Raw genomic sequence first — 21986 nt, 5'->3', positions numbered from 1 at the left:
AGCTGCCTGCCAGGAGACAAGGAGCCCCTGATGTTCTCAGGAGCTTAACTGCCCTGCAAAGCCTCCTGAGGTCCTCCTGTAAGGGTCTGAGGAACACCTGGGGGGGAGAGGACAGCAACTCAGAGCTGCTGTGGAGCACACAGGGAGGGACTTTTACCTTTGGCTTTTGATTCAGATTTCCTTGCTACCCTGCAAAGATAACAAAACAGAGAACAAAAAGCAATGACTGGGCTGGTTCCAGGAAGCCTTCCACCCCCTTCTCGAGCTCTCCTCACTAGGGAGCAGCTTCTGCACCACAATAGGAGGGAACAATAAGAAGTTCAACGAGGCTGAAGCTTTTCTAGCTGAGGGCTTCTCCTCCCTGGCACAGACACCCCCGGGGGTGCCCTCATTGCTGCTTCACTGCTCTGCCTTCTGCTGGCTCTGTGAGCAGGACCCACTCTGGGGGAGCAAAGAGGCTCAAGAGTGCCTGGGTGCAGAGAAGGCAGAGGTGGGGGAAGCAAACCCCCTTCAGCAGAGGGCTCCTGTGCAGTGTGGGTGCTGCTGCTTGGAGCTGGCAGGCTCCAGGGCTAACCTTGTCTCCAGGCTTCCTTTTGGTCCACAACTTGTTATGAGGCATCATGGAACGGCTCAGGGTGGGAAGGGAGCTCAGAGCTCAGCTGCTCCAACCTCCCCTCCATGCCCAGGGACAGCTCTCAGCTAGATTCAGCTGCTCAAGGCCTCAACCAGCCTGGCCCTGAGCACCCCCAGGCAGGAGGCAGCCACAGCCTCCCTGGGCAGCCTGGGCCAGAGGCTCAGCAGCCTCACACTGAGCAACTTCTGCTTCAGTTCCAAACCCTTCCCCATGGTGCTGTCTCCAGACCCCCCTCAGGAGAAGTCTCTCTGCAGCCTTCCTTCAGGATCCCTTCAGGTCCTGACAGGCAGCTCTGAGGTCCCCCTGGATCTTTCTCCTCTGCAGGCTGCACAGCCCCAGCTCCCTCAGGACAGGAAATGGCCAAAGCTGCCTGGGCCTGGCACCTTTGCTGTGCTGAGCCAGGGCTGCTGGGGGGGAGAGGGCAGAGTTATTAGTTTCTAATAAGCAGAGCTATTAAGGGAGGCAAATCCCAGCTGCACTGAGCCCAGGTTCTCTGTGCACTCAGGTGGCTCAAGCTCTTTATTCTGCTCCAGCCCTTGATGTAGTTGGGGGAGGAAAGAGGAGGAAAGAGGAGGAAAGAGGAGGAAAGAGGAGGAAAGAGGAGGAAAGAGGAGGAAAGAGGAGGAAAGAGGAGGAAAGAGGAGGAAAGAGGAGGAAAGAGGAGGAAAGAGGAGGAAAGAGGAGGAAAGAGGAGGAAAGAGGAGGAAAGAGGAGGAAAGAGGAGGAAAGAGGAGGAAAGAGGAGGAAAGAGGAGGAAAGAGGAGGAAAGAGGAGGAAAGAGGAGGAAAGAGGAGGAAAGAGGAGGAAAGAGGAGGAAAGAGGAGGAAAGAGGAGGAAAGAGGAGGAAAGAGGAGGAAAGAGGAGGAAAGAGGAGGAAAGAGGAGGAAAGAGGAGGAAAGAGGAGGAAAGAGGAGGAAAGAGGAGGAAAGAGGAGGAAAGAGGAGGAAAGAGGAGGAAAGGAGGAAGCAGCCCAGGAGCAGAGCTGAGCTCTGCCCTGCCCCGGCTGTGCCTTACCCCTCAGCCTTCCCTTCCAGCAGCAGGCGGTAGGTGGAAATCTCCTTCTCCAGCCTGGTCTTGATGCCCAGCAGGACCTTGTACTGATTGCTCTGCTGCTTGAGGTCGTGGCGCAGCTGCCCCAGCTCCTGCTCGCTCCTGCAGATGATTTGCTGCATGTCCTGCAGCGCGGCGGCGTAGGAGCCACGCGTGGCGGCCAGGCTGTCCTCCAGCATCTGCTTCTGCCAGGGCACACCGGGCAGGCTCAGCGCTGCTGGGGGCAGGGGCAGCAGCAGCCCAGCCCTGCAGCTGGCGCAGGGAGGGCTGGGGTGGTCTGACTGCACACAGACAGCAACCCCCCAGGAGGGGCTGGGCAGGAAGGGACCTCTACAGGGCATCCAGTCCAACCCCCCTGCTGTCAGCAGGGACATCCCCAGCCAGGTCAGGTTGCCCAGAGCCCTGTCCAGCCTCAGCAGGGATGGGACCTCAACCACCTCCCTGGGCAACCTGCTGCAGTGTTCCACTGCCCTCCTGCATCTGCACCACTGTGTGCAGGCCTCGTCTCAAAGGGGTGTGGGGCACCCCTGGAGTCCCTCCTCCCTGCCCAGCTCCTCCCTGCCCAGGAGCTGTGCCCTGGCTCTTTGGCCACTTCTGCCCTGGCTGCCCACAGCTGCTCCCAGCTCTGCAGGCCGTGGCTGTGCAGCTGCTGCAGCAGAGCTCACTGCAGCTCCCCTGTTGCAGGCAGCAGGAGAGGGCTGCCCCTGGCTGCCTGCACATTTTCTCCCCAGCTCATGCTTGCTGCTCTCCAACCTCTTCCTTCTCCCCCTGGTTTGCTCTATTTTGTATCCTTCCTCCCCCTTCTCTCTGCTGGTTGCTGCCTCTGTTTGGCTCAGCCAGGCACAGTCCCAGTTCCAGCTTCCCTGGCACTTAATGACGACGATGAGGTCAGGCCAGGCTCTGGGGTCTGGCCCAGGACAGTTCTGGGTCAGGCAGGGGGGGGCTCAGGCAGGGGGGGTCTGCAGGAGGTACCTTACTCATCTGTGCCTGCAGCTCGATGTCCAGGGCCTGCAGGGTGCGTTTCAGGTCCTTGATCTCATTCTCGTTGCGCTGCAGCTGCTCCGGGTCAGGGCTCGCTGCTAGGGTCGTGGCTGAGCTCTGAGAGCAAAGCAAGAGAGGAGCTGAGGCAGGTCAGTGACCTGCAGCGGGCAGCGGGGGCAGCGGGGGCGGTGGAGGCCGGGGGCGGCGCAGGGCTGGGGCAGTGGGGGCAGGGGGGGCAGGGGCGGCGGGGGCTGGGGCGGCCGAGGCAGTGGGGGCAGGGGCGGCCGGGGCAGCAGGGGCAGGGGCGGCGGGGGGCAGGGGCAGCGGGGGGCAGCGGGGGCAGCGGGGGGCTGGGGCAGCTGGGGCTGGGGCAGTGGGTGGCTGGGGCCGGGGCAGCGGGGGGCAGGGGCAGCGGGGGCAGCGGGGGCAGCGGGGGCAGGGGCGGCTGGGGCGGGGGCCGGGGCAGCGGGGGCTGGGCAGCGGGGGCTGGGCAGCGGGGGCTGGGGCCGAGGTGGCGGAGGCCAGGGCGGCGGGGGCCGGGGCGGCTGGGACTAGGGCAGCGGGCAGCTGGGGCAGTGGGGGCAGGGTCGGCCGGGGCAGTGGGCGGCTGGGGATGGGGCAGTGGGGGCAGCGGGTGGCTGGGGCCGGGGCGGCTGGGGCCGGGGGCAGAGGACAGCTGGGGTGGCTGGGGGTCGGGGCAGTGGGAGCAGGGGCGGCTGGGGCCGGGGCAGTGAGGGCAGGGGCTGCTGGGGCCGGGGCCGGGGCAGCGGGCGGCTGGGGCAGCTGGGGCTGGGGCAGCTGGGTCAGTGGGGGCAGGGGTGGCTGTGGCCGGGGCAGCGGGGGGCAGCAGGCAGCTGGCAGCTGGGGCCGGGGCGGCGGGCAGCTGTTACCTGCTCCCTGTACCAACTGTCCAGGCTCTGCCTGTTCTTCTCGATGATGGCTTCATAGTCCTCCCTGATGGCAGCCAGGATCTTGGCCAGGTCCTCAGGGGGTGCAGCTTTCACCTTCACATCCACTCTGAGGTCCTGTGGGGAGCGATTGGCTTCCATGTCCTGCTCAGGGAGTAGCAGAGAAAGCAGAAAACTTGGTCATGAATGGAAGCTTTTGGTCCTCTCTTGCTCATCCTGGCTGAGGCGCCGGGTGCCGTGGGCTGGTTGATCAGCCAGGGCTGGGGGGTTGGTTGGGCTTGATGACCTTGGAGGTCTCTTCCAACCTGGGTGACTCTGTGATCCCCTCCCAGCTCCCCCCCCTCTCAGACACCTGCCCATGGGGGAGGCTGATGGGGTTGGATTTGTGTTTGGTTAACACCAGCCAGGAGCTGCCTGTGGCCTGAGTGGGAGCAGAGCCTTCCCCTGCCTGGTGCTGGAGAGCTCAGCAGAGCAGGGGGAGGAAAACCTCCTCCTGGAGTGTCTCTGGAGGAGCTGAGCTGAGCTGAGCTGAGCCACTTGTGTGTGGATGTCTGCAGGAGCAGCCCAAAGCCTTTGATGAGGATCCCTCAGCAGCTGCAGCTCCCTTGGCCTCTGTCTTAATATTTATGGAACTATAACGAAGTTTACAGGAGAGCCATGCAGAAAGCTCTGTGTAATTGTTAGAGGAGTAATTGGATTAGAGCCTATAATTAGTGTGTAAACAACATCATTAGGGACAGGTTGGGCAGGACTGGCTGCATTCCTTTTGCTCTAGCACAGTGCTGGGTGCTGGTGCTGGGTACCAGCAGCCAAAGCAGCCTGGCAAAGAGGCCAGGGCAGGGAATGACATCACAGCCTCCAGCATGCAGCTCAGGCTCAGGGCTCTGCCCTCCTGCCCCCCCATGCTCTGCCCTCCTGCCCCCCCTGCTCTGCCCTCCTGCCCCCCCCCTGCTCTGCCCTGCTCACAGCTGGAATATTGCATCCAGTTCTGGGCCACTCGGTTCACAAAGGACCTCAGGGAGTTGCTTGGAAGAGTCCATCCCAGAGCCACAAAGCTGCTGAGGGCAGTGGAACAGCTCCCTGTGAGCACAGGCTGAGGGAGCTGGGAGCAGAGCAGCCTGAGGGCTGGCCTCAGGGCTGGGGACAAAGAGGTGCAGGGCTGGAGCCAGGCTCTGCTCAGGGCTGCCCAAGGACAGCACAAGGGGCAAGGAGAAGTCCTCTCACTTGGCCTCCCCCAGGCACTCCTTCGAGAGTTCAAGGTCTGGGCAGCTCAGGTCAGCCTGCTCCAGATGACCCTGCCAGGGCTGGGGGGCAGTGAGCTCCAGAGGTCCTCTCAACCTCAACCACTTCTTGCTTCTGTGGAGGGACAGACCCAGAGCAGAGGGAGAGCTCTGTGAGGAGCCCAGGGCAAGCAGCAAGGCTCCCCTCGACCCTCTGTGCTCCTGCCAAAGAGCTCCTGAGAGCAAAGCAGCCCTCAGCTGGCTCTGGCACACAGGTTGGTGCCCAGGGAAGAGAGGAGGCAGAGGCAGCAATTTGTCCTCCTCCCTCGAATCCCAACTGCGCTGCCCAAGCTCTGGGCCCCTCCTGGGCCGTGCCGCAGCCCCCCCCCCGCAGCTCCTGCAGCCCCCAGGCCGGGGGGGGGGGGAGGGTGCTGACCCCAAGCCCAGCCCCTGGCGCCGCAGGAGCTTTTCCCTACCTCCTCGTGGTCCTTCCTCCTCAGGATGTGCTCTTCCCTCAGGCTCTCAATCTCCATCTCCAGGTCTGTGGTCACTATGGTCAGGCCATCCAGCTCCTTCCGCAGGTTCTCCACATCCAGCTGCACTCCCTGCCGGCGAGCGCGCTCCGCCTCCAGCCTGGGCACAGCGGGGGCTGGGCAGCGCGGCTGGGGGCAGCGGGGCTGGGGAGGGGGCAGCGGGGGCTGGGGGCAGCGGGGCTGGGGAGGGGGCAGCGGGGCTGGGGAGGGGGCAGCGGGGCTGGGGAGGGGGGCAGCGCGGCTGGGGAGGGGGCAGCGCGGCTGGGGAGGGGGGCAGCGCGGCTGGGGAGGGGGGAAGCGCGGCTGGGGAGGGGGAAGCGCGGCTGGGGAGGGGGAAGCGCGGCTGGGGAGGGGGAAGCGCGGCTGGGGAGGGGGCGGCGGGGCTGGGGGCAGCGGGGCTGGGGGCAGCGGGGCTGGGGGCAGCGGGGCTGGGGAGGGGGCGGCGGGGCTGGGGAGGGGGCGGCGGGGCTGGGGAGGGGGCGGCGGAGCTGGGGGCAGCGCGGCTGGGGAGGGGGCGGCGGGGCTGGGGGCAGCGCGGCTGGGGGCCGGCGGGCGGCGGGGCTGGGAAGTGGGGCTGGGGGCGGCAGCGGGGCTGGGAAGTGGGGCTGGGGAGGGGGCAGCGGGGCTGGGAAGCGGGGCTGGGGGCGGCAGCGGGGCTGGGAAGCGGGGCTGGGGAGGGGGGCAGCGGGGCTGGGCAGCGGGGCTGGGGGCGGCAGCGGGGCTGGGAAGTGGGGCTGGGGAGGGGGCAGCGGGGCTGGGCAGCGGGGCTGGGCAGCGGGGCTGGGCAGCGGGGCTGGGCAGCGGGGCTGGGGGCGGCAGCGGGGCTGGGAAGCGGGGCTGGGAAGCGGGGCTGGGGCGGGCAGCGGGGCTGGGAAGTGGGGCTGGGGCGGGCAGCGGGGCTGGGAAGGGCAGCGGGGCTGGGAAGTGAGGCTGGGGTGGGCAGCGGGGCTGGGGGGGAGTGGAGCCGCTGCTGAGGGGGGGGGGAGCAGGGCCGCTGCTGGGCGGGGTGAGCAGGGCTGCTGCTGGCCTCTGCATAAGTGGTGTCAGAGAGAGGCAGACTTGTCTAAGGCTAAGGTGGTTGAGGCTCCATCCCTGCAATTACTCAAGGTGAGGCTGCACAGGGCTCTGGGCAACCTGAGCCAGGGGAGGATGTCCCTGCTGAGGGGGGGGGGTTGGACTGGGTGACCTTTGGAGGTCCCTTCCAACCCAGACCATGCTGTGAGTCCCCTGAATAGGGAAGTGGAGAGAAGAAAAAGCCCAGGAAAGAAATCCTGCTGCCCAGAGATGCTCCTTGAACCGCCCTGAACACTCCTCAGAGCAAGAGGACTTCCACCTGGGCTTTCCTTTCCTCCTCACCTCTCCTGCTCCAGGCTGTGCAGGACCTGCTCCAGGCTGTGCAGGACCTGCTCCTGCTTCCCTTGGCCTCTCTGCACTTTAGCCCTCACCCAGGGGCTGTGGCTCTCGAGGGGGTGAGGACAGCAGCAGCCATCAGTGCCTCCTGCTCCCCTGCAGCCCTTCAGAGCACAGCAGTTGTGTCCCAGCTCCTGGTGACCCTCTCTAACCTCCTGCACTTTGCCAGCACATCAGAAGGGCTCTGCTCTGTCTCCCCTGGGGCACAGGAAGCTCCTTTGCTCCACAGCCTCTCTGCCTGTGCCTCATTCCTGGTGGGCCCTGGTGGTGCCTCAGAGCCATTCTGTGACTCCAGCCTCAGAGCAGCTTCAGGAGGGCAGGCAGCTGGGGAAGGGCTCCCTGCTCAGCCTCCTTCTTTGGAGCAGTGTCCCCAGGTCTGTGAGCAGCTGGGCATCAACCTCCTGCCCATGGCACCAACCTGCCTGAGCTGCCAGCTCTCTGCCCAAGCACTTTGGCTCTGTGCTGGTCCCAGAATCATCCCTCAGCAGCACCTGAAAGCCCCCAAGCTGCTCTGGGCAGCCAAGGCAGCAGCAGCCAGGGGCTGCAGCAGGACTTGGGAGTCTGCAGAGCAGAAGAGAGCTGGGACAGGAATTTCCTGCTGGGCTGGGCAGGGGGTGCCAAGCACAGGAAATGGATTGGGGCTGGCCTGGGGAAGCTGCTGCAGAGAAGAGTTAATTTGCACTCCCAGGTGACAGTTTGAGAGCCTTTTGTCACAAGCATCAAGTGTCTGCTGCAAAACCTGCTCTGCAGGACCTGGGCTCCAGTATCATCAACAGAGTGACTCAGGATTGTTCACCAATCATTTGTGGCTTGCACATCCTTTTCATCCTTTCTGGGTTATTTCTCCTGCCTTGGTCTCATTTAGCCAGGGTCAGCAGCAAGCCTCAGCAGAGTCACAGAGCCCTGGGATGGCTCAGGGGGGAAGGGAGCTCAGAGCTCAGCTGCTCCAACCTCCCTTCCATGCCCAGGGACAGCTCTCAGCTGGACTCTGCTGCTCAAGGCCTCATCCAGCCTGGCCTGGAACACCCCCAGGCAGGAGGCAGCCACAGCCTCCCTGGGCAGCCTGGGCCAGAGCCTCAGCAGCCTCACACTCAGCAACTTCTGCCTCAGCTCCACTCTAACCCTGCTCTGCCTCAGCTCCAAACCATTCCCCCTGGGCCTGGCTCAGACACCCTCAGGAGAAGTCTCTCTGCAGCCTTCCTGCAGGATCCCTTCAGGTCCTGGCAGGCAGCTCTGAGGTCCCCCTGGAGCCTTCTCCTCTCCAGCTGCACAGCCCCAGCTCCCTCAGCCTGTGCTCACAGCAGAGCTGCTCCAGCCCTGGGCTCATCCTCTGGCCTGAGTCCAGCAGCAGCCTCCTGCCTGATCCTCTTTCTTGCCAGGAGTGACCAAGGAGAAGCTTACTTGAGCCTGAAGTCCTCGGAGGCCATGCTGGCGTTGTCGATCTGCAGCAGGATGCTGGCGTTGGTGATTTTGCCATCCTCGATCTGCCAAAGAGAGCCACAGGGGGTGGGGAGCAGCCTGCCCTGCTCTGGGCTCTCTGCTGCTGGGGGGAAGCCTCCCAAGAGCAGAATTCCCACGGGAAGGAACAAAAGCCCCTCGGATGTTGCTGCACCGCTGGCCCCTAGCCTCTGTCTCTCTTCCCCGCGGCTGCTCCTGGCCAGCTGGAGGCCGTGGACAGCATCCCCCAGCCCCCTCGGTGTGGTACAGCCCAGCAGCCTCTGCCCTCCTCTGGCTTTTTTGTCTGCTCAATTTGATTCTGCTCAGCATCCCCAGAAAGCAGCCTTCGGGGCAGGGCCATTAGCTGAGCACAATTAAGACGCTGGAGTTAATCAGATGCTGACAATTAGCTGAGTGCACAGAGCCCTGGCTGGCTCCCTGCTGAGCTGCACAGGCAGCCCTGAGCAGGACCCCTCCAGCCCTCGGGGGGGTGCAGTCTGGAGCGGCATGGATCACCCTCCTGAGGGTCACACAGGGCTAGGGGTGGGAAAGGGACCTCCAGAGATCATCCATCCAACCTCCCTGCCAGGGCAGGGCACCCAGGAACACATCCAGGGGGGGTTGGAAGCTCTGCACGGAAGGAGGCTCCACAGCCCCCCTGGGCAGCCTGCTCCAGGGCTCTGCCACCCTCACAGCAAAGAAGTTTCTCCTCCTGCTGAGGTGGAACCTCCTGGGTTCCAGCTTGTACCCACTGTGCCCTGTGGGCACCACCAAGCAGAGCCTGGCCTCTGCCTCCTGACCCCCAGCCCTCAGGCATTGATCAGGTTCCCTCTCAGCCTTTTCCTCTCCACACTAAGCAGCCCCAGGGCTCTCAGCCTTTCTTCCCAGCAGAGCTGTTCCAGTCCCTTCATCATCCTCACAGCCTCTGTTGGACTCTCCCCAGCAGATCCCTGTCCCTCTGGAACTGGGGAGCCCAAAACTGGGCACAATGCTGCAGCTGTGGCCTCACCAGGGCAGAGCAGAGGAGGAGGAGAACCTCCCCAGACCTGCTGGAGGGCAGCTGGATGCTGGAGAGCAGCACCAACCCCCAGTGCTCTTGGCCCACTCTGCTATTCACCTCCAAGGGTACTGCAGTGTGCAGGAGCAGGCAGGGGCTCAGGGATGGTTTTGCTCTGGGGGGCTGCAAAGGGCTCTGAAGGGAGCGGGAGGGAGCGCAGCAGGCACCGAGGGCCCAGCTCTGGGCAGCCCTGGCTGTGCATCAGCCAGCTCTGAACTGTGCACCTGAGGAGGAGAAGCTGAGTGCTGCATTCCAGAGTGACAGAAGCCCAGCAGGACCTCCTGCACAGCTGGCAGCAGCCCAGGTCCTTGGGGCATGGTGCCCCTGGCCAAGAGCAGCAGGGCTGCAGCTCCTGCGGCTGCCTTCGCTCAGCACCCAGGCAGCATCTGGGCTCTGCAGAAATCATCAGGCACTTACTGAGCCCTCAGCACCTTGGAGGGAAACTTCCCACACCTGAATGAGTCACAGAGGGAGAAGGAAATGACAGAACTGTCCTGGAGAGGCAGAAGTTTCCCTCTCTGGCAGGGCAGAAGGTGCCTGTGGAAGGCTGGAGCTAATCTGCTAACGGGCTGAGCCCTCTTGAGCAATTAGCACACCTGGGACACTGCCCTGGGACATGATCAAGGGCAGCTGAAGAGGTGAAACAATGCCCTGCACCTGCTGCTGCTCCTGGCAGGGGAGAGGCAACTCCTGAACCCATCCTTAGAGCATGGGAAGTGCTCCTGTGGGAGGCAACAAGGCCATGGGGAAGGAAGGTTTGGGTTCTCCAGCTTTGTGCCATCTCCCAGCCCTGCCCCTAAAGGCTCTTTTGGTGCCACCTGAACCCCTGCTGGTGCTTTGCCTGCTTCTGTGGGCCCCTGGTGCTGAGCAGCTGGCAGTGCCTTGCCAGGGTGGGCAATGGGACAGAGCCCTTTGGGCAACACGAGTGGGACCAGCCCTCAGCCTGGCAGAACCCACAGAGTGTGGCATGAGAAGTGCCCTCCAAGTCCTTCTCCAACCTGCACTGCTTCATCCTCAGCATGTCCCTGCCCTGTGCCCAGCAGCACCCCTTGGGTGCTCCCTCAGCAGTGCAGAATTTGAATGAGAGACTGCCCTGAGCCCCTGGTGCCAGCTGCCTCCGTGCCAGGCTTAGAGGGGAGCCAGACTGCAGCAGGGCAGCCTCTTGCTCCACCTGGGCACCTCCAGCCAGGCTGCTCCACCTTACTCCAGGATCCAGGGACGTGTGGTCCAGGCTGTAGGACCCAGCTGGCTGCCTGGCTCCCAGGCTGGGCAGCACAGGCCTGGGCTGTCTGGGCTGTGGCACACAGCAGCCTAAATTGGGTCTAAATGTCATCTAAATGTCTCAATTGCTTTTCACTGTTAAATTCATGGTTAATTAAATTAATTAGGGTTAATAATTAGAAGCTGCATTTTCCCTCCTTTGACTGCCACTCAGGGTGCTAATTGCAATCGTTTATAGAGACAGGAGGAATCTGAGGCTGAAGTACTGCCCTGGCTCCTGGAAACCATCCCTTAATGGTTTTCCTCCCAGGAGGAGACCCACACCGGGATGGGCGCTGCCAGCCCAGCCCAGGGAGAGCTGCTCCAGCGCTGAGGGTCAGAAGTGAGTGCCTTGGGTGCAGGCAGAGCCAAGGGAGGGCTCTACCCCCACCAGCTTTACACCCCCAGGCTCAGAGCCTTCCTGATCTGAGAGTTCCACATCCAGGGAACACTTTCCTGCTCCCCCTGGGGAAGGCTTTACCTCTGGCCCGGCTCAAAAGGAGGGCTCAGGTGTTGGGCCTGGAGAGGGCTGAGCTTTCTTTGGCCTCAAAACAGAGGCAGGTGGTGACAGTTCTGCCTCTCTCACAGCGGCTGTGGTCGGAGCGCTTCATCTGCCTGCAGGCAACACATTCACCAGCGAGCTTGGCTCAGGCCCCGGCCCCAGCCGGCAGAGCTGGGGGCCGGCAGCGTTTCCAGGCTCTCTTCTCTCAGCGGTTTTCGCTCTGTCTGTGCTCTCAGACGGGGAGGGAAGAGCTCAGCAGCGGGCTGGAGCAGCTCCGGGCTCTGCCCCAGACGGCTGCGCCGGGTGAGTGACCCTGGCGGGCGGCAGGGCTGGCTCCGGCGCTGCGCCCGGCGGGGACCGGGGCGAGCTCTGCGCTGCCGGCTGCAGACACGTGAGCTCGGGAGCCGGCGAGAGCTGCTGCTGAGCCTCCCCATTAACGACTGGCAGGAACCAGAAATTCTCCTTTTAATTACAGTGAAAACATCCACAAGGAATTTGTCACTGCGATTTTCTTAATTACAGCCAAGTATTTTTTCCAGCTGATTACATAAGCTCCTCGGATCCCCAGCCCCTGGAGTTTCACCGGCTGCCCCCACAGGAGCCAAGGCAGGGGAGGGCAGCAGGGGCTGCGGCCAGGCTGCGTGGCAGAGGGCAGCAGCTCAGCTCCCGGCCTCTGGGATCCACGGGCAGCCAAGGAGAGCAAAGCTCTGCCCCACCACAGCCTGCTGCAGAGGAGCCAGCCCTGGGCAGCACACAGCTCTCTGCACAGCAACCCCCCCCCCCTAGGGTCTCCTTCCAGCCTCCTGCTGCTCCCCAGCTCTCCTTGGGAGCAGCCAGAGGGTTTGTGCCCAGCTCCTGCAGCCGCTCTCAGTGTCTCTGACGTTCCCAAGGCTTTCTGCCCACCCAGAGGGCGACCCCAGCCCCTTACCTGTCTCTGCATGTCAGTGACGTGCTGCTCGTACTGGCTGAAGTCCTGCCTCTGCCCGTGGGACTTTGTCTTGTGCCACTCCAGGATGCAGCTCTCCAGCTGAGCGTTGGCTGCTTCCAGGGCACGGACCTTGTCCAGGTAGGCAGCCAAACGGTCATTCAGGTTCTGCATGGTCTGCTTCTCGCTCCCCCTCAGGAAGATGCTCTCCCCATGGTGCTCGCTGAAGCCTGCCCAGGCTGCCCCTCCTCCAGCAGGCAGCCAGAGAGGTCTGGCGGGGGAGAAGGGATGAGCGCTGCTGCCTCCACCGTCTGCCCCCGCAGGCCTGTAGGAAGGTCCTGGCGGGGCCAACCCGCACCCTGAGCCCCCCCTCAGGGACCCAGGGAAGAACTGCAGAGGGCCTGGGCTGGTGCTCATGTTTAGCTCTGTTGTGACTCTGCCCCAGTGTTTGAGCAGCACTGAGCAGCTCCTTAGCCTTCCCCGAGCTGCTTTATGCCTTTTCCTGTGGGAGTTTCCCTTCGATGAATGACTACAGCAACAAGATTGTGTCATCACCGAACGTGCTTCCTCTTGGTCAATTCTGCAGCCGTCCCGAGCCTCGCACAGCTGTTGTTGTTTGCAGGCACACACCGGAGCCTTCCCTCGGCCTTGTTTGGGTTGCTGGCTGTTGGTTTTTTTTTCCTCTCTCTCTCTCTCTCCCTTTTCATATTCTAATGCTGAGGTGTGGCTGAAATCGGGAGGTGTGGAGCAGCAGCAGCTCTGCCTCAGATGCTTTTCCAACCGTGGAGTGAATCTCTGCTGCTCTCCTGCCTGCCGCGGAGGAGTTTCGTTCTCTGTTGGCTGCCTGCAGAGCTGGGGCAAGGCTCTGCTCCCTCGGGAGCCTTCCCTTTTGGTGCCCTTCTCCACCAGCAGCCTGTGACACCCCCCCTCCACCCGGGCCCCAGCACCTCCTGCCCAGCAGCTTCAGCCACAGGGAGCTGGGATGGAGCGATCCAACCTCTGCCACCTGAGCAAAACCCCAGCCCGGGGTGGGGAGGGTCCAGCTCGGCCCTTTTGCTGCCCATTTCCAGGTGAAAGAGCTGAGAATTGGGTCCTTAAACCTTTCACTGTCCTCCTCCTGGCCCCCCGGGGTGGTTGGCAATGCCCTTGCTGGCCCTGCTGCTGCTCCTCCCAGGATGTTTCCATGCTGGGACATTTCCCTGCTTATCTACAGCAAATATTTGGGGTTTGTAAGGGCCCCTGAACGATTCAGCTGAAATCAAAGCCCTGCAAGACTGAGCTGGCAGCCAGGTAGAGTCTGAAAGCTTCAGCAGCCTTCTGCCAAGCTCCTTCCACCCCCCACCCCAGAGCAGGGGCCAGGGGCTCCTGCAGAGCTCTTCAGCAGGTGGCAAATTGTGAGGCATCCCCACGGCCACAGCTGGGCTGCCAGAGGAGTTCCAGACTGTGAGCTGGGGGTGGGATGGAGGAGGAAGGTTTGGGAAGAGGTGGGGAGCCAGGTGGGCACTGGGCTCTCAGAGCTGGGGCAGCTGTTTGCCTTCCAGCAGCTGAGGGCTCCCCAGGCCCTCCCCTGGCACCGCTGCTGGGAGTGGGGGGGCTGGGGGAGACGGAGCAAAGCAGAACTGCAGCGGCCTGGAGGAAACTCGGTGAGGTCCTTGGCTCCTGTGCCTCGTTTGGAGCTTTGCTGCTGCAGCTCAGCCTCCCTGGGCTGTCTCCAGGCCTGTCGGGGTTAGGGCAGGTTTCGAGCTCCTCCTCGTGGCCCTGGCTCAGCTCTGCTCAGCTCAGCTCTGCTCAGCACCTGATGCTTCTCTGTGCCACAGATTCCTCCTCACACACTTCCCTGTCTGGAGCTGCTGGCATTTGTCATTGTTTTTGGGGGGGAAGGGGTTGGTCGCTGGGGATTTGTTTGTGCAGGAGGTGTGGCAGGAACCATTCTGCTGCCAGGAGCTGCAGCTTGCTGCCACTGCTGGAGAGGGAGAGGGGCTGGAAGCAGCAGACAGGAAAAAGAAAGCCTGACTTCAAGCCCAAATGGTGATAGAACCAACAACATCCTGCTCAGCTCAGGCTGGTTTGGCAGCCTGGCAGCTCAGCAGGCTCATGGAATAGGGCAGTGGAAGGCAAAGCCAGGCTGTGCCAACCAGGTGAGATAAACCAAAGCCTTTGCTTCACCTCTGCTGCTCAGGGAGGGGTTCCCAGCAGCCAGCTGCTGCCTTGTGAGGCAGCTCAGCCTCTGTCCTGCTCCCTGAGGGTTTCATGGAGCCTCCCCCAGCAGGAACAGCACAGCTGGCACAGCCCAAAGCTGCTCTGGTACCTGGAGGTGAGTCCTGGGAAGCTCAGCCTGCCCAAGGTGGAAAAGTTGTCACCCAGTTGCCATCAGCACGTGGTGAGGGTCCATGGAGAAGGCCAAAACACTTCCTGCAGAGCCAGGCTGGGCTCTGCTCTGTCAGCACCACCACAGCACTGGGAAGCTCCTCAGGGTGCAGTGGTGGCTGCTGAGGAGGTGCCCTGCTGTCAGCAGATGGCACCAGCTGCTCTGAGCTGGGCACCAACTGCTCTGAGCTGGGCACCAGCTGCTCTGAGCAGGCTCAGGCTGGGGGAGCAGGGGAGGGCACAGGCCCCAGCTGCTCTGCTCTGGTTTTGCTGAGCTGGGAGATGAGAAGAGGCCTGAGCTGAGCTTCCAGGCTGCAGGTTAAGCACAGGCAGAAGGTTCTGGCGCCTGCATGGTGAATGTCCTGCAGCCATCACTTGGTGGTTCAGCTCCAGGGGGTCCTGGCTTGGCTGGCTCTGGCTGGGTGGTGCCTGCTGGGGCAGGAGCCTTTGTGCTGCTGTGGAGTTGCTCTGCTGAAGGCTGCTGGAGCCTCTCTGTGCTTCTCTCCCAGGACCACACCAGCAGCCCCTGTGCCTTTGTCCTGCAGGAAGTGCAGAGATGGAAGCAGAGGGCTTGGGCTGGTTCCCAGAGTGCTCTTCAGGCCTCTGGAGCCACAGCCAAGAGCTCAGAGACCTCCTGCATCATTTTCTCAGGTTATAAATCGATATTCCTGTGAGAAGGTCATGAGGACCCTGTCTGTGCACACTCATCATCATCTTCATCATGCCCTTTGCTCTGCTCAGACCTCACCTCCAATCCTGCCTCCAGCTCTGCTGTCCCCAGCAGGAGGAGGACTCAGAGCTGCTGGAGAGAGCCCAGAGGAGGCCACAGAGATGCTCCCAGGGCTGGAGCAGCTCTGCTGTGAGCTCAGGCTGAGGGAGCTGGGGCTGTGCAGCCTGGAGGGGAGAAAGCTCCAGGGGGACCTCAGAGCTGCTGCCAGGACCTGAAGGGATCCTGCAGGAAGGCTGCAGAGAGACTTCTCCTGAGGGTGTTTAGGGACAGGCCCAGGGGGAATGGTTTGGAGCTGAGGCAGAGCAGGGTTAGAGTGGAACTGAGGCAGAAGTTGCTCAGTGTGAGGCTGCTGAGGCTCTGGCCCAGGCTGCCCAGGGAGGCTGTGGCTGCCTCCTGCCTGGGGGATGTTCAGGGCCAGGCTGGATGAGGCCTTGAGCAGCTGAATCTAGCTGAGAGCTGTCCCTGGGCATGGAGGGGAGGTTGGAGCAGCTGAGCTCTGAGCTCCCTCCACCCTGAGCCGTTCCAGGGCTCTGTGCTTAGTGTCCAACTCATCATCATCACTGCTGCTCCCCGCTGAGCAGCTCTTGCCGATGTGTGGCACTGCCACACCGACTCCAAAACACAACAGCAGCCTGGGTGGGTTTGCAGAAGCAGGACAGAAACTTTATTGTGGGGAGGCCCCCGAGGAAGCTGCACAGCTGCTGCCAGGGAACGAACCTGGCAGCCCTGGGGCAGAGCCAGGGCAGCACCTGGAAGGGGAGAGCAAAGTGCAGGAGAGACCCCGAGCTGCTGCACACTCCTGGGTCTGGCAGAAGCAGAAGGGATCTGCGTTGGCCCCCCCCGGGGCAGGCTGCAGGGCTGTCCTGGGTGGGGTCGCGGGGGGGCGCTCAGCACTCCCTGCTCAGAACCTCCTGTCGCGGGAGGCAGGCTTGGCCTCGCCCTCCACCACCGAGCGGATCCTCGAAGTGCTCAGAGACCCTGCGGGGGGGGGGGGGGGAGGAGAGAAGAACATCAGAGCCCACTGCAAAGCGCTGCCAGAAGCTGCCCCCCACCCCGGGGGGCTCCCTCCCCACCCTCTCCCTGCAGCTCCTCCTCCGGCAGGCGCTGAGGGCACAGCACAGGCTGGCTCTGGGGGCATTTGGTGCGGGGTTGAGCTTGGGAATCTTTGGGATTTGGGTATTTGAGAGCCCCAGGAGGCAGGGAATGGAATCGTTTTGGCGGGCGGGTCTCAGAAGGGCAGAGGAAATAAGGCCAGGTGGGGTGGGTTTGTCTCTGAGGGACAAAGGAAGTGGTGGGGAGGAGGAATCCTCAGCCACAGAGCCAGGCTCCTGCTCTGCCAGCTCCTGTCAGCCCCCACTTTAAAGCCAAGCTTTCCTTACCGTCCTTAGGGATCACTCCAGAGAGCCTGCAGGGGAGAGGAAACATTTGGTTACTGACCAGCACTCAGGACTCGCCCTGGCTGCCCTCCCCCCCGGGGTGTTCCTGCTGCTGCTAAGCTGCCTTGAAAGCCTCTCCTGCAGCTCCAGAGGGCATCTGAGCAGCAGGCAGAGCACTGCTTGCTCCTGAGATGTCTCTGCAGACGTTTCCAAACAGGCAGCACAGCCCAGCTGGGGGCAGCAGCAGGGCCTGGCACCTTGCTGGGCAGTGCCAGTGCTCAGCTGGGGGCAGCAGCAGGGCCTGGCACCTTGCTGGGCAGTGCCAGTGCTCAGCTGCAGGCTGAGCTGGGGCAGCAGCAGGGCCTGGCCCCTTGCTGGGCAGTGCCAGTGCTCAGCTGCAGGTTGAGCTGGGGGGTGAGAGCAGGGCCTGGCACCTTGCTGGGCAGTGCCAGTGCTCAGCTGCAGGTTGAGCTGGGGGGTGAGAGCAGGGCCTGGCACCTTGCTGGGCAGTGCCAGTGCTCAGCTGCAGGCTGAGCTGGGGCAGCGGCAGGGCCTGGCACCTTGCTGGGCAGTGCCAGTGCTCAGCTGCAGGCTGAGCTGGGGTGACAGCAGCAGGGCCTGGCACCTTGCTGGGCAGTGCCAGTGCTCAGCTGCAGGCTGAGCTGGGGCAGCGGCAGGGCCTGGCACCTTGCTGGGCAGTGCCAGTGCTCAGCTGCAGGCTGAGCTGGGGTGACAGCAGCAGGGCCTGGCACCTTGCTGGGCAGTGCCAGTGCTCAGCTGGGGGGTGAGAGCAGGGCCTGGCCCCTTGCTGGGCAGTGCCAGTGCTCAGCTGGGGGGTGAGAGCAGGACCTGGCCCCTCGCTGGGCAGTGCCAATGCTCAGCTGGGGGGTGAGAGCAGAGCCTGGCACCTTGCTGGGCAGTGCCAGTGCTCAGCTGGGGGGTGAGAGCAGGACCTGGCCCCTTGCTGGGCAGTGCCAATGCTCAGCTGGGGGGTGAGAGCAGAGCCTGGCACCTTGCTGGGCAGTGCCAGTGCTCAGCTGGGGGGTGAGAGCAGGGCCTGGCCCCTTGCTGGGCAGTGCCAGTGCTCAGCTGGGGGGTGAGAGCAGGGCCTGGCCCCTCGCTGGGCAGTGCCAATGCTCAGCTGGGGGGTGAGAGCAGGGCCTGGCCCCTTGCTGGGCAGTGCCAGTGCTCAGCTGGGGGGTGAGAGCAGGACCTGGCCCCTCGCTGGGCAGTGCCAGTGCTCAGCTGGGGGGTGAGAGCAGGGCCTGGCCCCTTGCTGGGCAGTGCCAGTGCTCAGCTGCAGGCTGAGCTGGGGGCAGCAGCAGGGCCTGGCCCCTTGCTGGGCAGTGCCAGTGCTCAGCTGGGGGGTGAGAGCAGGGCCTGGCCCCTCGCTGGGCAGTGCCAGTGCTCAGCTGCAGGCTGCGAGTGCAGCGCTGGGGTTTAGTCACCCGGAGCCAGCTTAGCAGCCGCAGATCGCTGCTGGGGAAGCCGTCAGCTCATTATCCTGATCTCCTCATCACAGCCCCGCTAGGGAGCGACCTACTGTGAGTCCTGGCCCTCCAGCAGCTGGCGGTAGGTGGAGATCTCCTGCTCCAGGCGGGTCTTGATGTCCATCAGGCTGCGGTACTCCTGGTTCTGCCGCTCCATGTCGCAGCGCAGCTCTGCCAGCTGCTCCTCCACGCCGCCGATCAGCCCCTGCAGCTGCGCCAGCTGCGCGCAGTACCGACCCTCCGTGTCCCGCAGGTTGGCCTCCAGGCCGGCTTTCTGCAGCCGGGGGGAGGCAGGGAAGGGTTAGTTTGTCCGGCGGAGGGAAGGCAGAGAGGGAGGCAGGGCAGGGGCGGGGGGAGGTGGGGTGGGCCGGGGGCCGCCGCGCACCATGCTGAGCTGGGACTGCAGCTCGATCTCCAGGCTCTGCACCGAGCGCCGCAGCTCCGTGATCTCCGACTTGCCGCTCTGGATCTCCTGCGTGTGGGAGGCCACCTCCCGGTTCAGCTCATCGGTCTGCGGGGAAGAAAAGCCTCTGTCACATCCCGGACAGCTGCGGGGAGCAGGGAGAGCCCGGGGCGGCCGGGGGCCGGCCGTACCTGGGTGAAGAACCACTGCTCGGCGTCCTTGCGGTTCTTCTCGGCCAGAGCCTCGTACTGCTCCCGCATCTCCGCCAGCACCCTGGTCAGGTCGATGCCCGGCGCCGCGTCCATCTCCACGTTGACCGTCCCGCTGAGCTGGCTGGAGAACTCCTTCATCTCCTGCATGGGCAGAGGACACGGAGAAGGTGAGGCTCTGCCTCCTCCTGTGCTGCTCTGCCTCCTCCTGTGCTGCTCTGCCTCCTCCTGTGCTGCTCTGTCTGGGTGCCACAGGAGGGACCCTCGGGGATGTGGCTCCAGCATCAACCTCCAGCAGCTGTCCACACAGGGGACAGCTCCTGGCTGCTTTCAGAGCAAGCAAGGGACAGGCAGGGATCGTTCTTGGAAAGCAACAGGCAGAAGGGTTTCACCTCCTGCTCTAGGAGGTGCTGAAGGAACCTTGGGAACCCTTCTCTGCTCTACAGTAACTTACACCTAGGTGACTTTTACTCAGCCCCCAGGGACCTCCCTGGGGCTTCTGGATGTCAGACTGAACCCAGCAGGTCTGAACCTTCTGTAGCCAGAGGAATGCTTCCCGGGACACCCTTTGGATTACTTCACATCACCCTTTTCTTCTCACCAGGCTGTGCTGCTACCATTCAGGGTTTGCTGTTTGCATCTCCTCCTCCCCACCCAAGAGGCACAAATTCCACAGGGAATTCCTTTCCTCTCTGTGCTCTTAGGGACTCTCACCTCCTCGTGGTTCTTCTTGAGGTAGGCCAGCTCCTCCTTCAGGGTCTCAATCTGCATCTCCAGGTCAGCTCTGGACAGGGTCAGCTCGTCCAGGACCCTCCTCAGGCCGTTGATGTCAGACTCCACGCTCTGGCGCAGGTACAACTCATTCTCATACCTGCAGGGTGAGGAGGAGCAGCTCTGAGTGCTCAGCAGGGTGGGAGAGGATTGAATTTGCTAGGGAATGGGGAGGGGCAGCGCTCTGGGAAGGACACTGAAGAGTAAATGAGCACTGCAGAAGCTGATCCTGGCTGTCAGCAGCCACAGGCAGGGTGGCATCCGGCACAGGCTGTTGGCAGAGTCCTCTCCAGGGTGCTCTGAAGGGCAGCGCAGGTTGCCCAGCTCTGTCTGGGGCACCACAAACCTGCAGCTGCATCCCTGCAGGGTGACTCAGCTGGTCAGGTATCTTGATCAGCTCCCCAGCAGGGTTTGATGTCTGCCCCAAGCCCTGCAGTGTTTTGCTGATTCGATTTCAGGCTGCCCAGGAGGGAAGCACAGCAGCCAGCAGGCAGCTCCTCACACCACCCTGCTCCTCCCCAGTCTGCTCCTGGCTTCCTTGGGCCAGTGGAGCCAGGCAAGAGCATCACCAGCAGCCTCTGCCAGGAGCTGGGAGATCTGAGCTGTGCCTGTTCCAAACTCAGCTCTCACCACACTGATTCTCTGAGCCAGGGCTTGTTCCCTCAGAGGTTATCAAGGGAAAATCCTTTCCCCTCACTGCCAAGTGTCTCCTTCAGTGACTGAAGAAGCTAATTCGTGGATGAGAAGTGAAGCTAAGCTTTGGAGAACTGCCTGGTCGGAAGAGAGAGCCCAGGAGAGAGCAGCCAGATGTGCTGCAGGAGAACTCACTTCAGCCTGAAGTCATCTGCAGCCAGCCTGGCGTTGTCGATCTCCAGGACCACCCTGGAGTTGTCGATGGTAGCTGCAAGGATCTGGGGAGGAAGAGACACAGAGGAAGGGTCCTGTGGGTGATGCTCAACCAGCAGGGGCCTGAGTGCATGCTCAGTGGTTGCTGAGGCCTGGAACCTCCCCAGAGGGCAGCAAAAGAGCCCCTGGTGGTGATGCCTCTGCACTGGGGCTTGCCAGGGCTGCCGCTGCTCCCTGCTCTGCGTGTGGCTCTCGGAGCTCTCAGAGGGAGACCCCCAGGCAGGGAGCACTCCCCACAGGCACCCAGAGCTGAGACACCTTCCAGTGAGGGGGCAGAGAGCAGGTTGTGAGCACCTGATCCTGACTGCACAGGGGAGTTTGGTCCTCAGCCTCTGCAGCCTACCCAGCACCTTCTTCCCTGGTGAGCAGCCAGGAGCACTCCAGCCCCCTCCTGCCACACTTTGCTGACTTCCACTGCAATCATCTCAGCTTCCCAGTCCCAGGATGAAATGTTTGGGCTTTCAGTCCAGCCCTGGCTGCCCTTTCCTGCTGGCATGCGCACAGCAGAGGCTGTTTGGGGCTGGGGAATCCCACATTTACCCTGTGATGGTTTGAGCTTGCTTGGACCGGGTGGAGCCTGTGGCCCCTCCGGTGCCCCCCAAGCCCTCCTGCAGACCCTCTGCCATACCTTGTCCCGCAGATCCTCTATGATCTTGTAGTAGGGGCTGTAGTCCCTGGCTGGGCTGCTGGGAGCCTGCTTCTGGTACCAGTCTCGGATTTTCACCTCCAGGTCGGAGTTTGCCTCCTCCAGAGCTCGCACCTTGTCCAGGTAGGAGGCCAGGCGGTCGTTCAGGTTCTGCATGGTGACCTTCTCATTGCCAGACAGCAGCCCATCGCCCCCACCGAGGTCAAAGCCTCCCCCAAAGCCAGACCCTCCCCCAAAGCCAGCTCCTCCACCAAAGCCAGCCCCTCCCCCAAAGCCAGCCCCTCCACCAAAGCCACAGGCTGCACCACCACCAAAGCCACCAAAGCCTCCTCCATAGCCACCACCGAAGCCAGCAGACAAGCCCCCACCATAGCCTCCTCCTGAACAGGAGCTGTACCTAGCCGAGGAGATGGAGACCCCCCTGCCACCAGAGCCCCCGTGGATGCTTGGAGCTCGGCAGGCTCCCCCGGCCCGGATGGAGGACAGGCGAGAGCTGCCGCCGCCCCCAGCCCCAAAGCTCCCCCCGTAGGTAGAAGAAGAGCTGTGCAGGAAGGAAGTGGCCATGGCTGCAGCAGAGAGGCGCCGAGGGCAAGCTGGTGGTGCGGGAGAGGAAGATGTTTGCCTTCACTGCCCAGCAGCTGCTTTTATATCCTCAAGAGAGGGTGCTGGGAGACAAAGCCAAGCTGCAGCCCTCCCTCCAAAATTCCTCCTCCCTAGAGGTGAGGCCAATTCTGATGACAGGGCTGGCAGGCAGGGCTGGCAGGGCTGGCAGGGCTGGCAGCACATCGCAGGGGCTTGGGGTTGCTTTTTTTAATCACACAAAAGGCATGAGTCAGGGGAGTGGTGTTCTTTCTCCCAGGCTATGGTTCTGAATCTCAGGAGTTTGTTTCTCTGACATTTAAGAATGGAAAAACAAAGTGAGCTTGGCCACACCCAGGCACCCCCTACCAACCCCCCCCCGGCGGCTGGGGGCTGGGAATCAGCTCCTCCCGAGAGCTTCCCCGGGCAAAGCTGCGGCCAGCAGCTCCTCTCCCCAGCAGCTCTTCTCTGTTTGATCCCCAGAGTTTCCTACCAAGCACCTGGAATGGAACCTGAGCTGTTCCTGCTGCTGTCCTGTGCTTGGAGCTGAGGTTGAGACCTTGGAAGACCTCCTCCAAGAGGAGATTCACTC

General features: G+C 62.9%; 2 protein-coding genes across 2 annotated transcripts; both read right to left on the bottom strand.

Annotated features, from left to right (window-relative positions):
* Positions 1-84: 84 nt before the first annotated feature.
* KRT23 (keratin 23) lies at positions 85-12565 on the bottom strand. Its single transcript, XM_068166981.1, has 7 exons — positions 11921-12565; positions 8138-8220; positions 5270-5426; positions 3556-3717; positions 2657-2782; positions 1649-1869; positions 85-189 (listed from the first exon to the last, which is right to left on the bottom strand). The coding sequence occupies exons 1-7, from the start codon at positions 12467-12469 to the stop codon at positions 120-122; spliced, it is 1368 nt and encodes a 455-aa protein (XP_068023082.1). The 5' UTR covers positions 12470-12565; the 3' UTR covers positions 85-119.
* Positions 12566-15651: 3086 nt separating this feature from the next.
* LOC137455872 (keratin, type I cytoskeletal 15-like) lies at positions 15652-21418 on the bottom strand. The gene is made up of 8 exons (XM_068167010.1): positions 20798-21418; positions 20092-20174; positions 19207-19363; positions 18475-18636; positions 18266-18391; positions 17934-18154; positions 16394-16419; positions 15652-15992 (listed from the first exon to the last, which is right to left on the bottom strand). The coding sequence occupies exons 1-8, from the start codon at positions 21377-21379 to the stop codon at positions 15916-15918; spliced, it is 1434 nt and encodes a 477-aa protein (XP_068023111.1). The 5' UTR covers positions 21380-21418; the 3' UTR covers positions 15652-15915.
* Between the last annotated feature and the right edge of the window lie 568 nt (positions 21419-21986).

The sequence above is a fragment of the Melanerpes formicivorus genome, unplaced genomic scaffold (genome assembly GCF_026170545.1).
Source record: "Melanerpes formicivorus ecotype bairdi unplaced genomic scaffold, bMelFor1.0.p_v2 SCAF_112, whole genome shotgun sequence".
In the NCBI taxonomy this organism is placed as follows: domain Eukaryota; kingdom Metazoa; phylum Chordata; class Aves; order Piciformes; family Picidae; genus Melanerpes; species Melanerpes formicivorus.
This window is presented reverse-complemented; position numbering and strand designations above follow the sequence as displayed.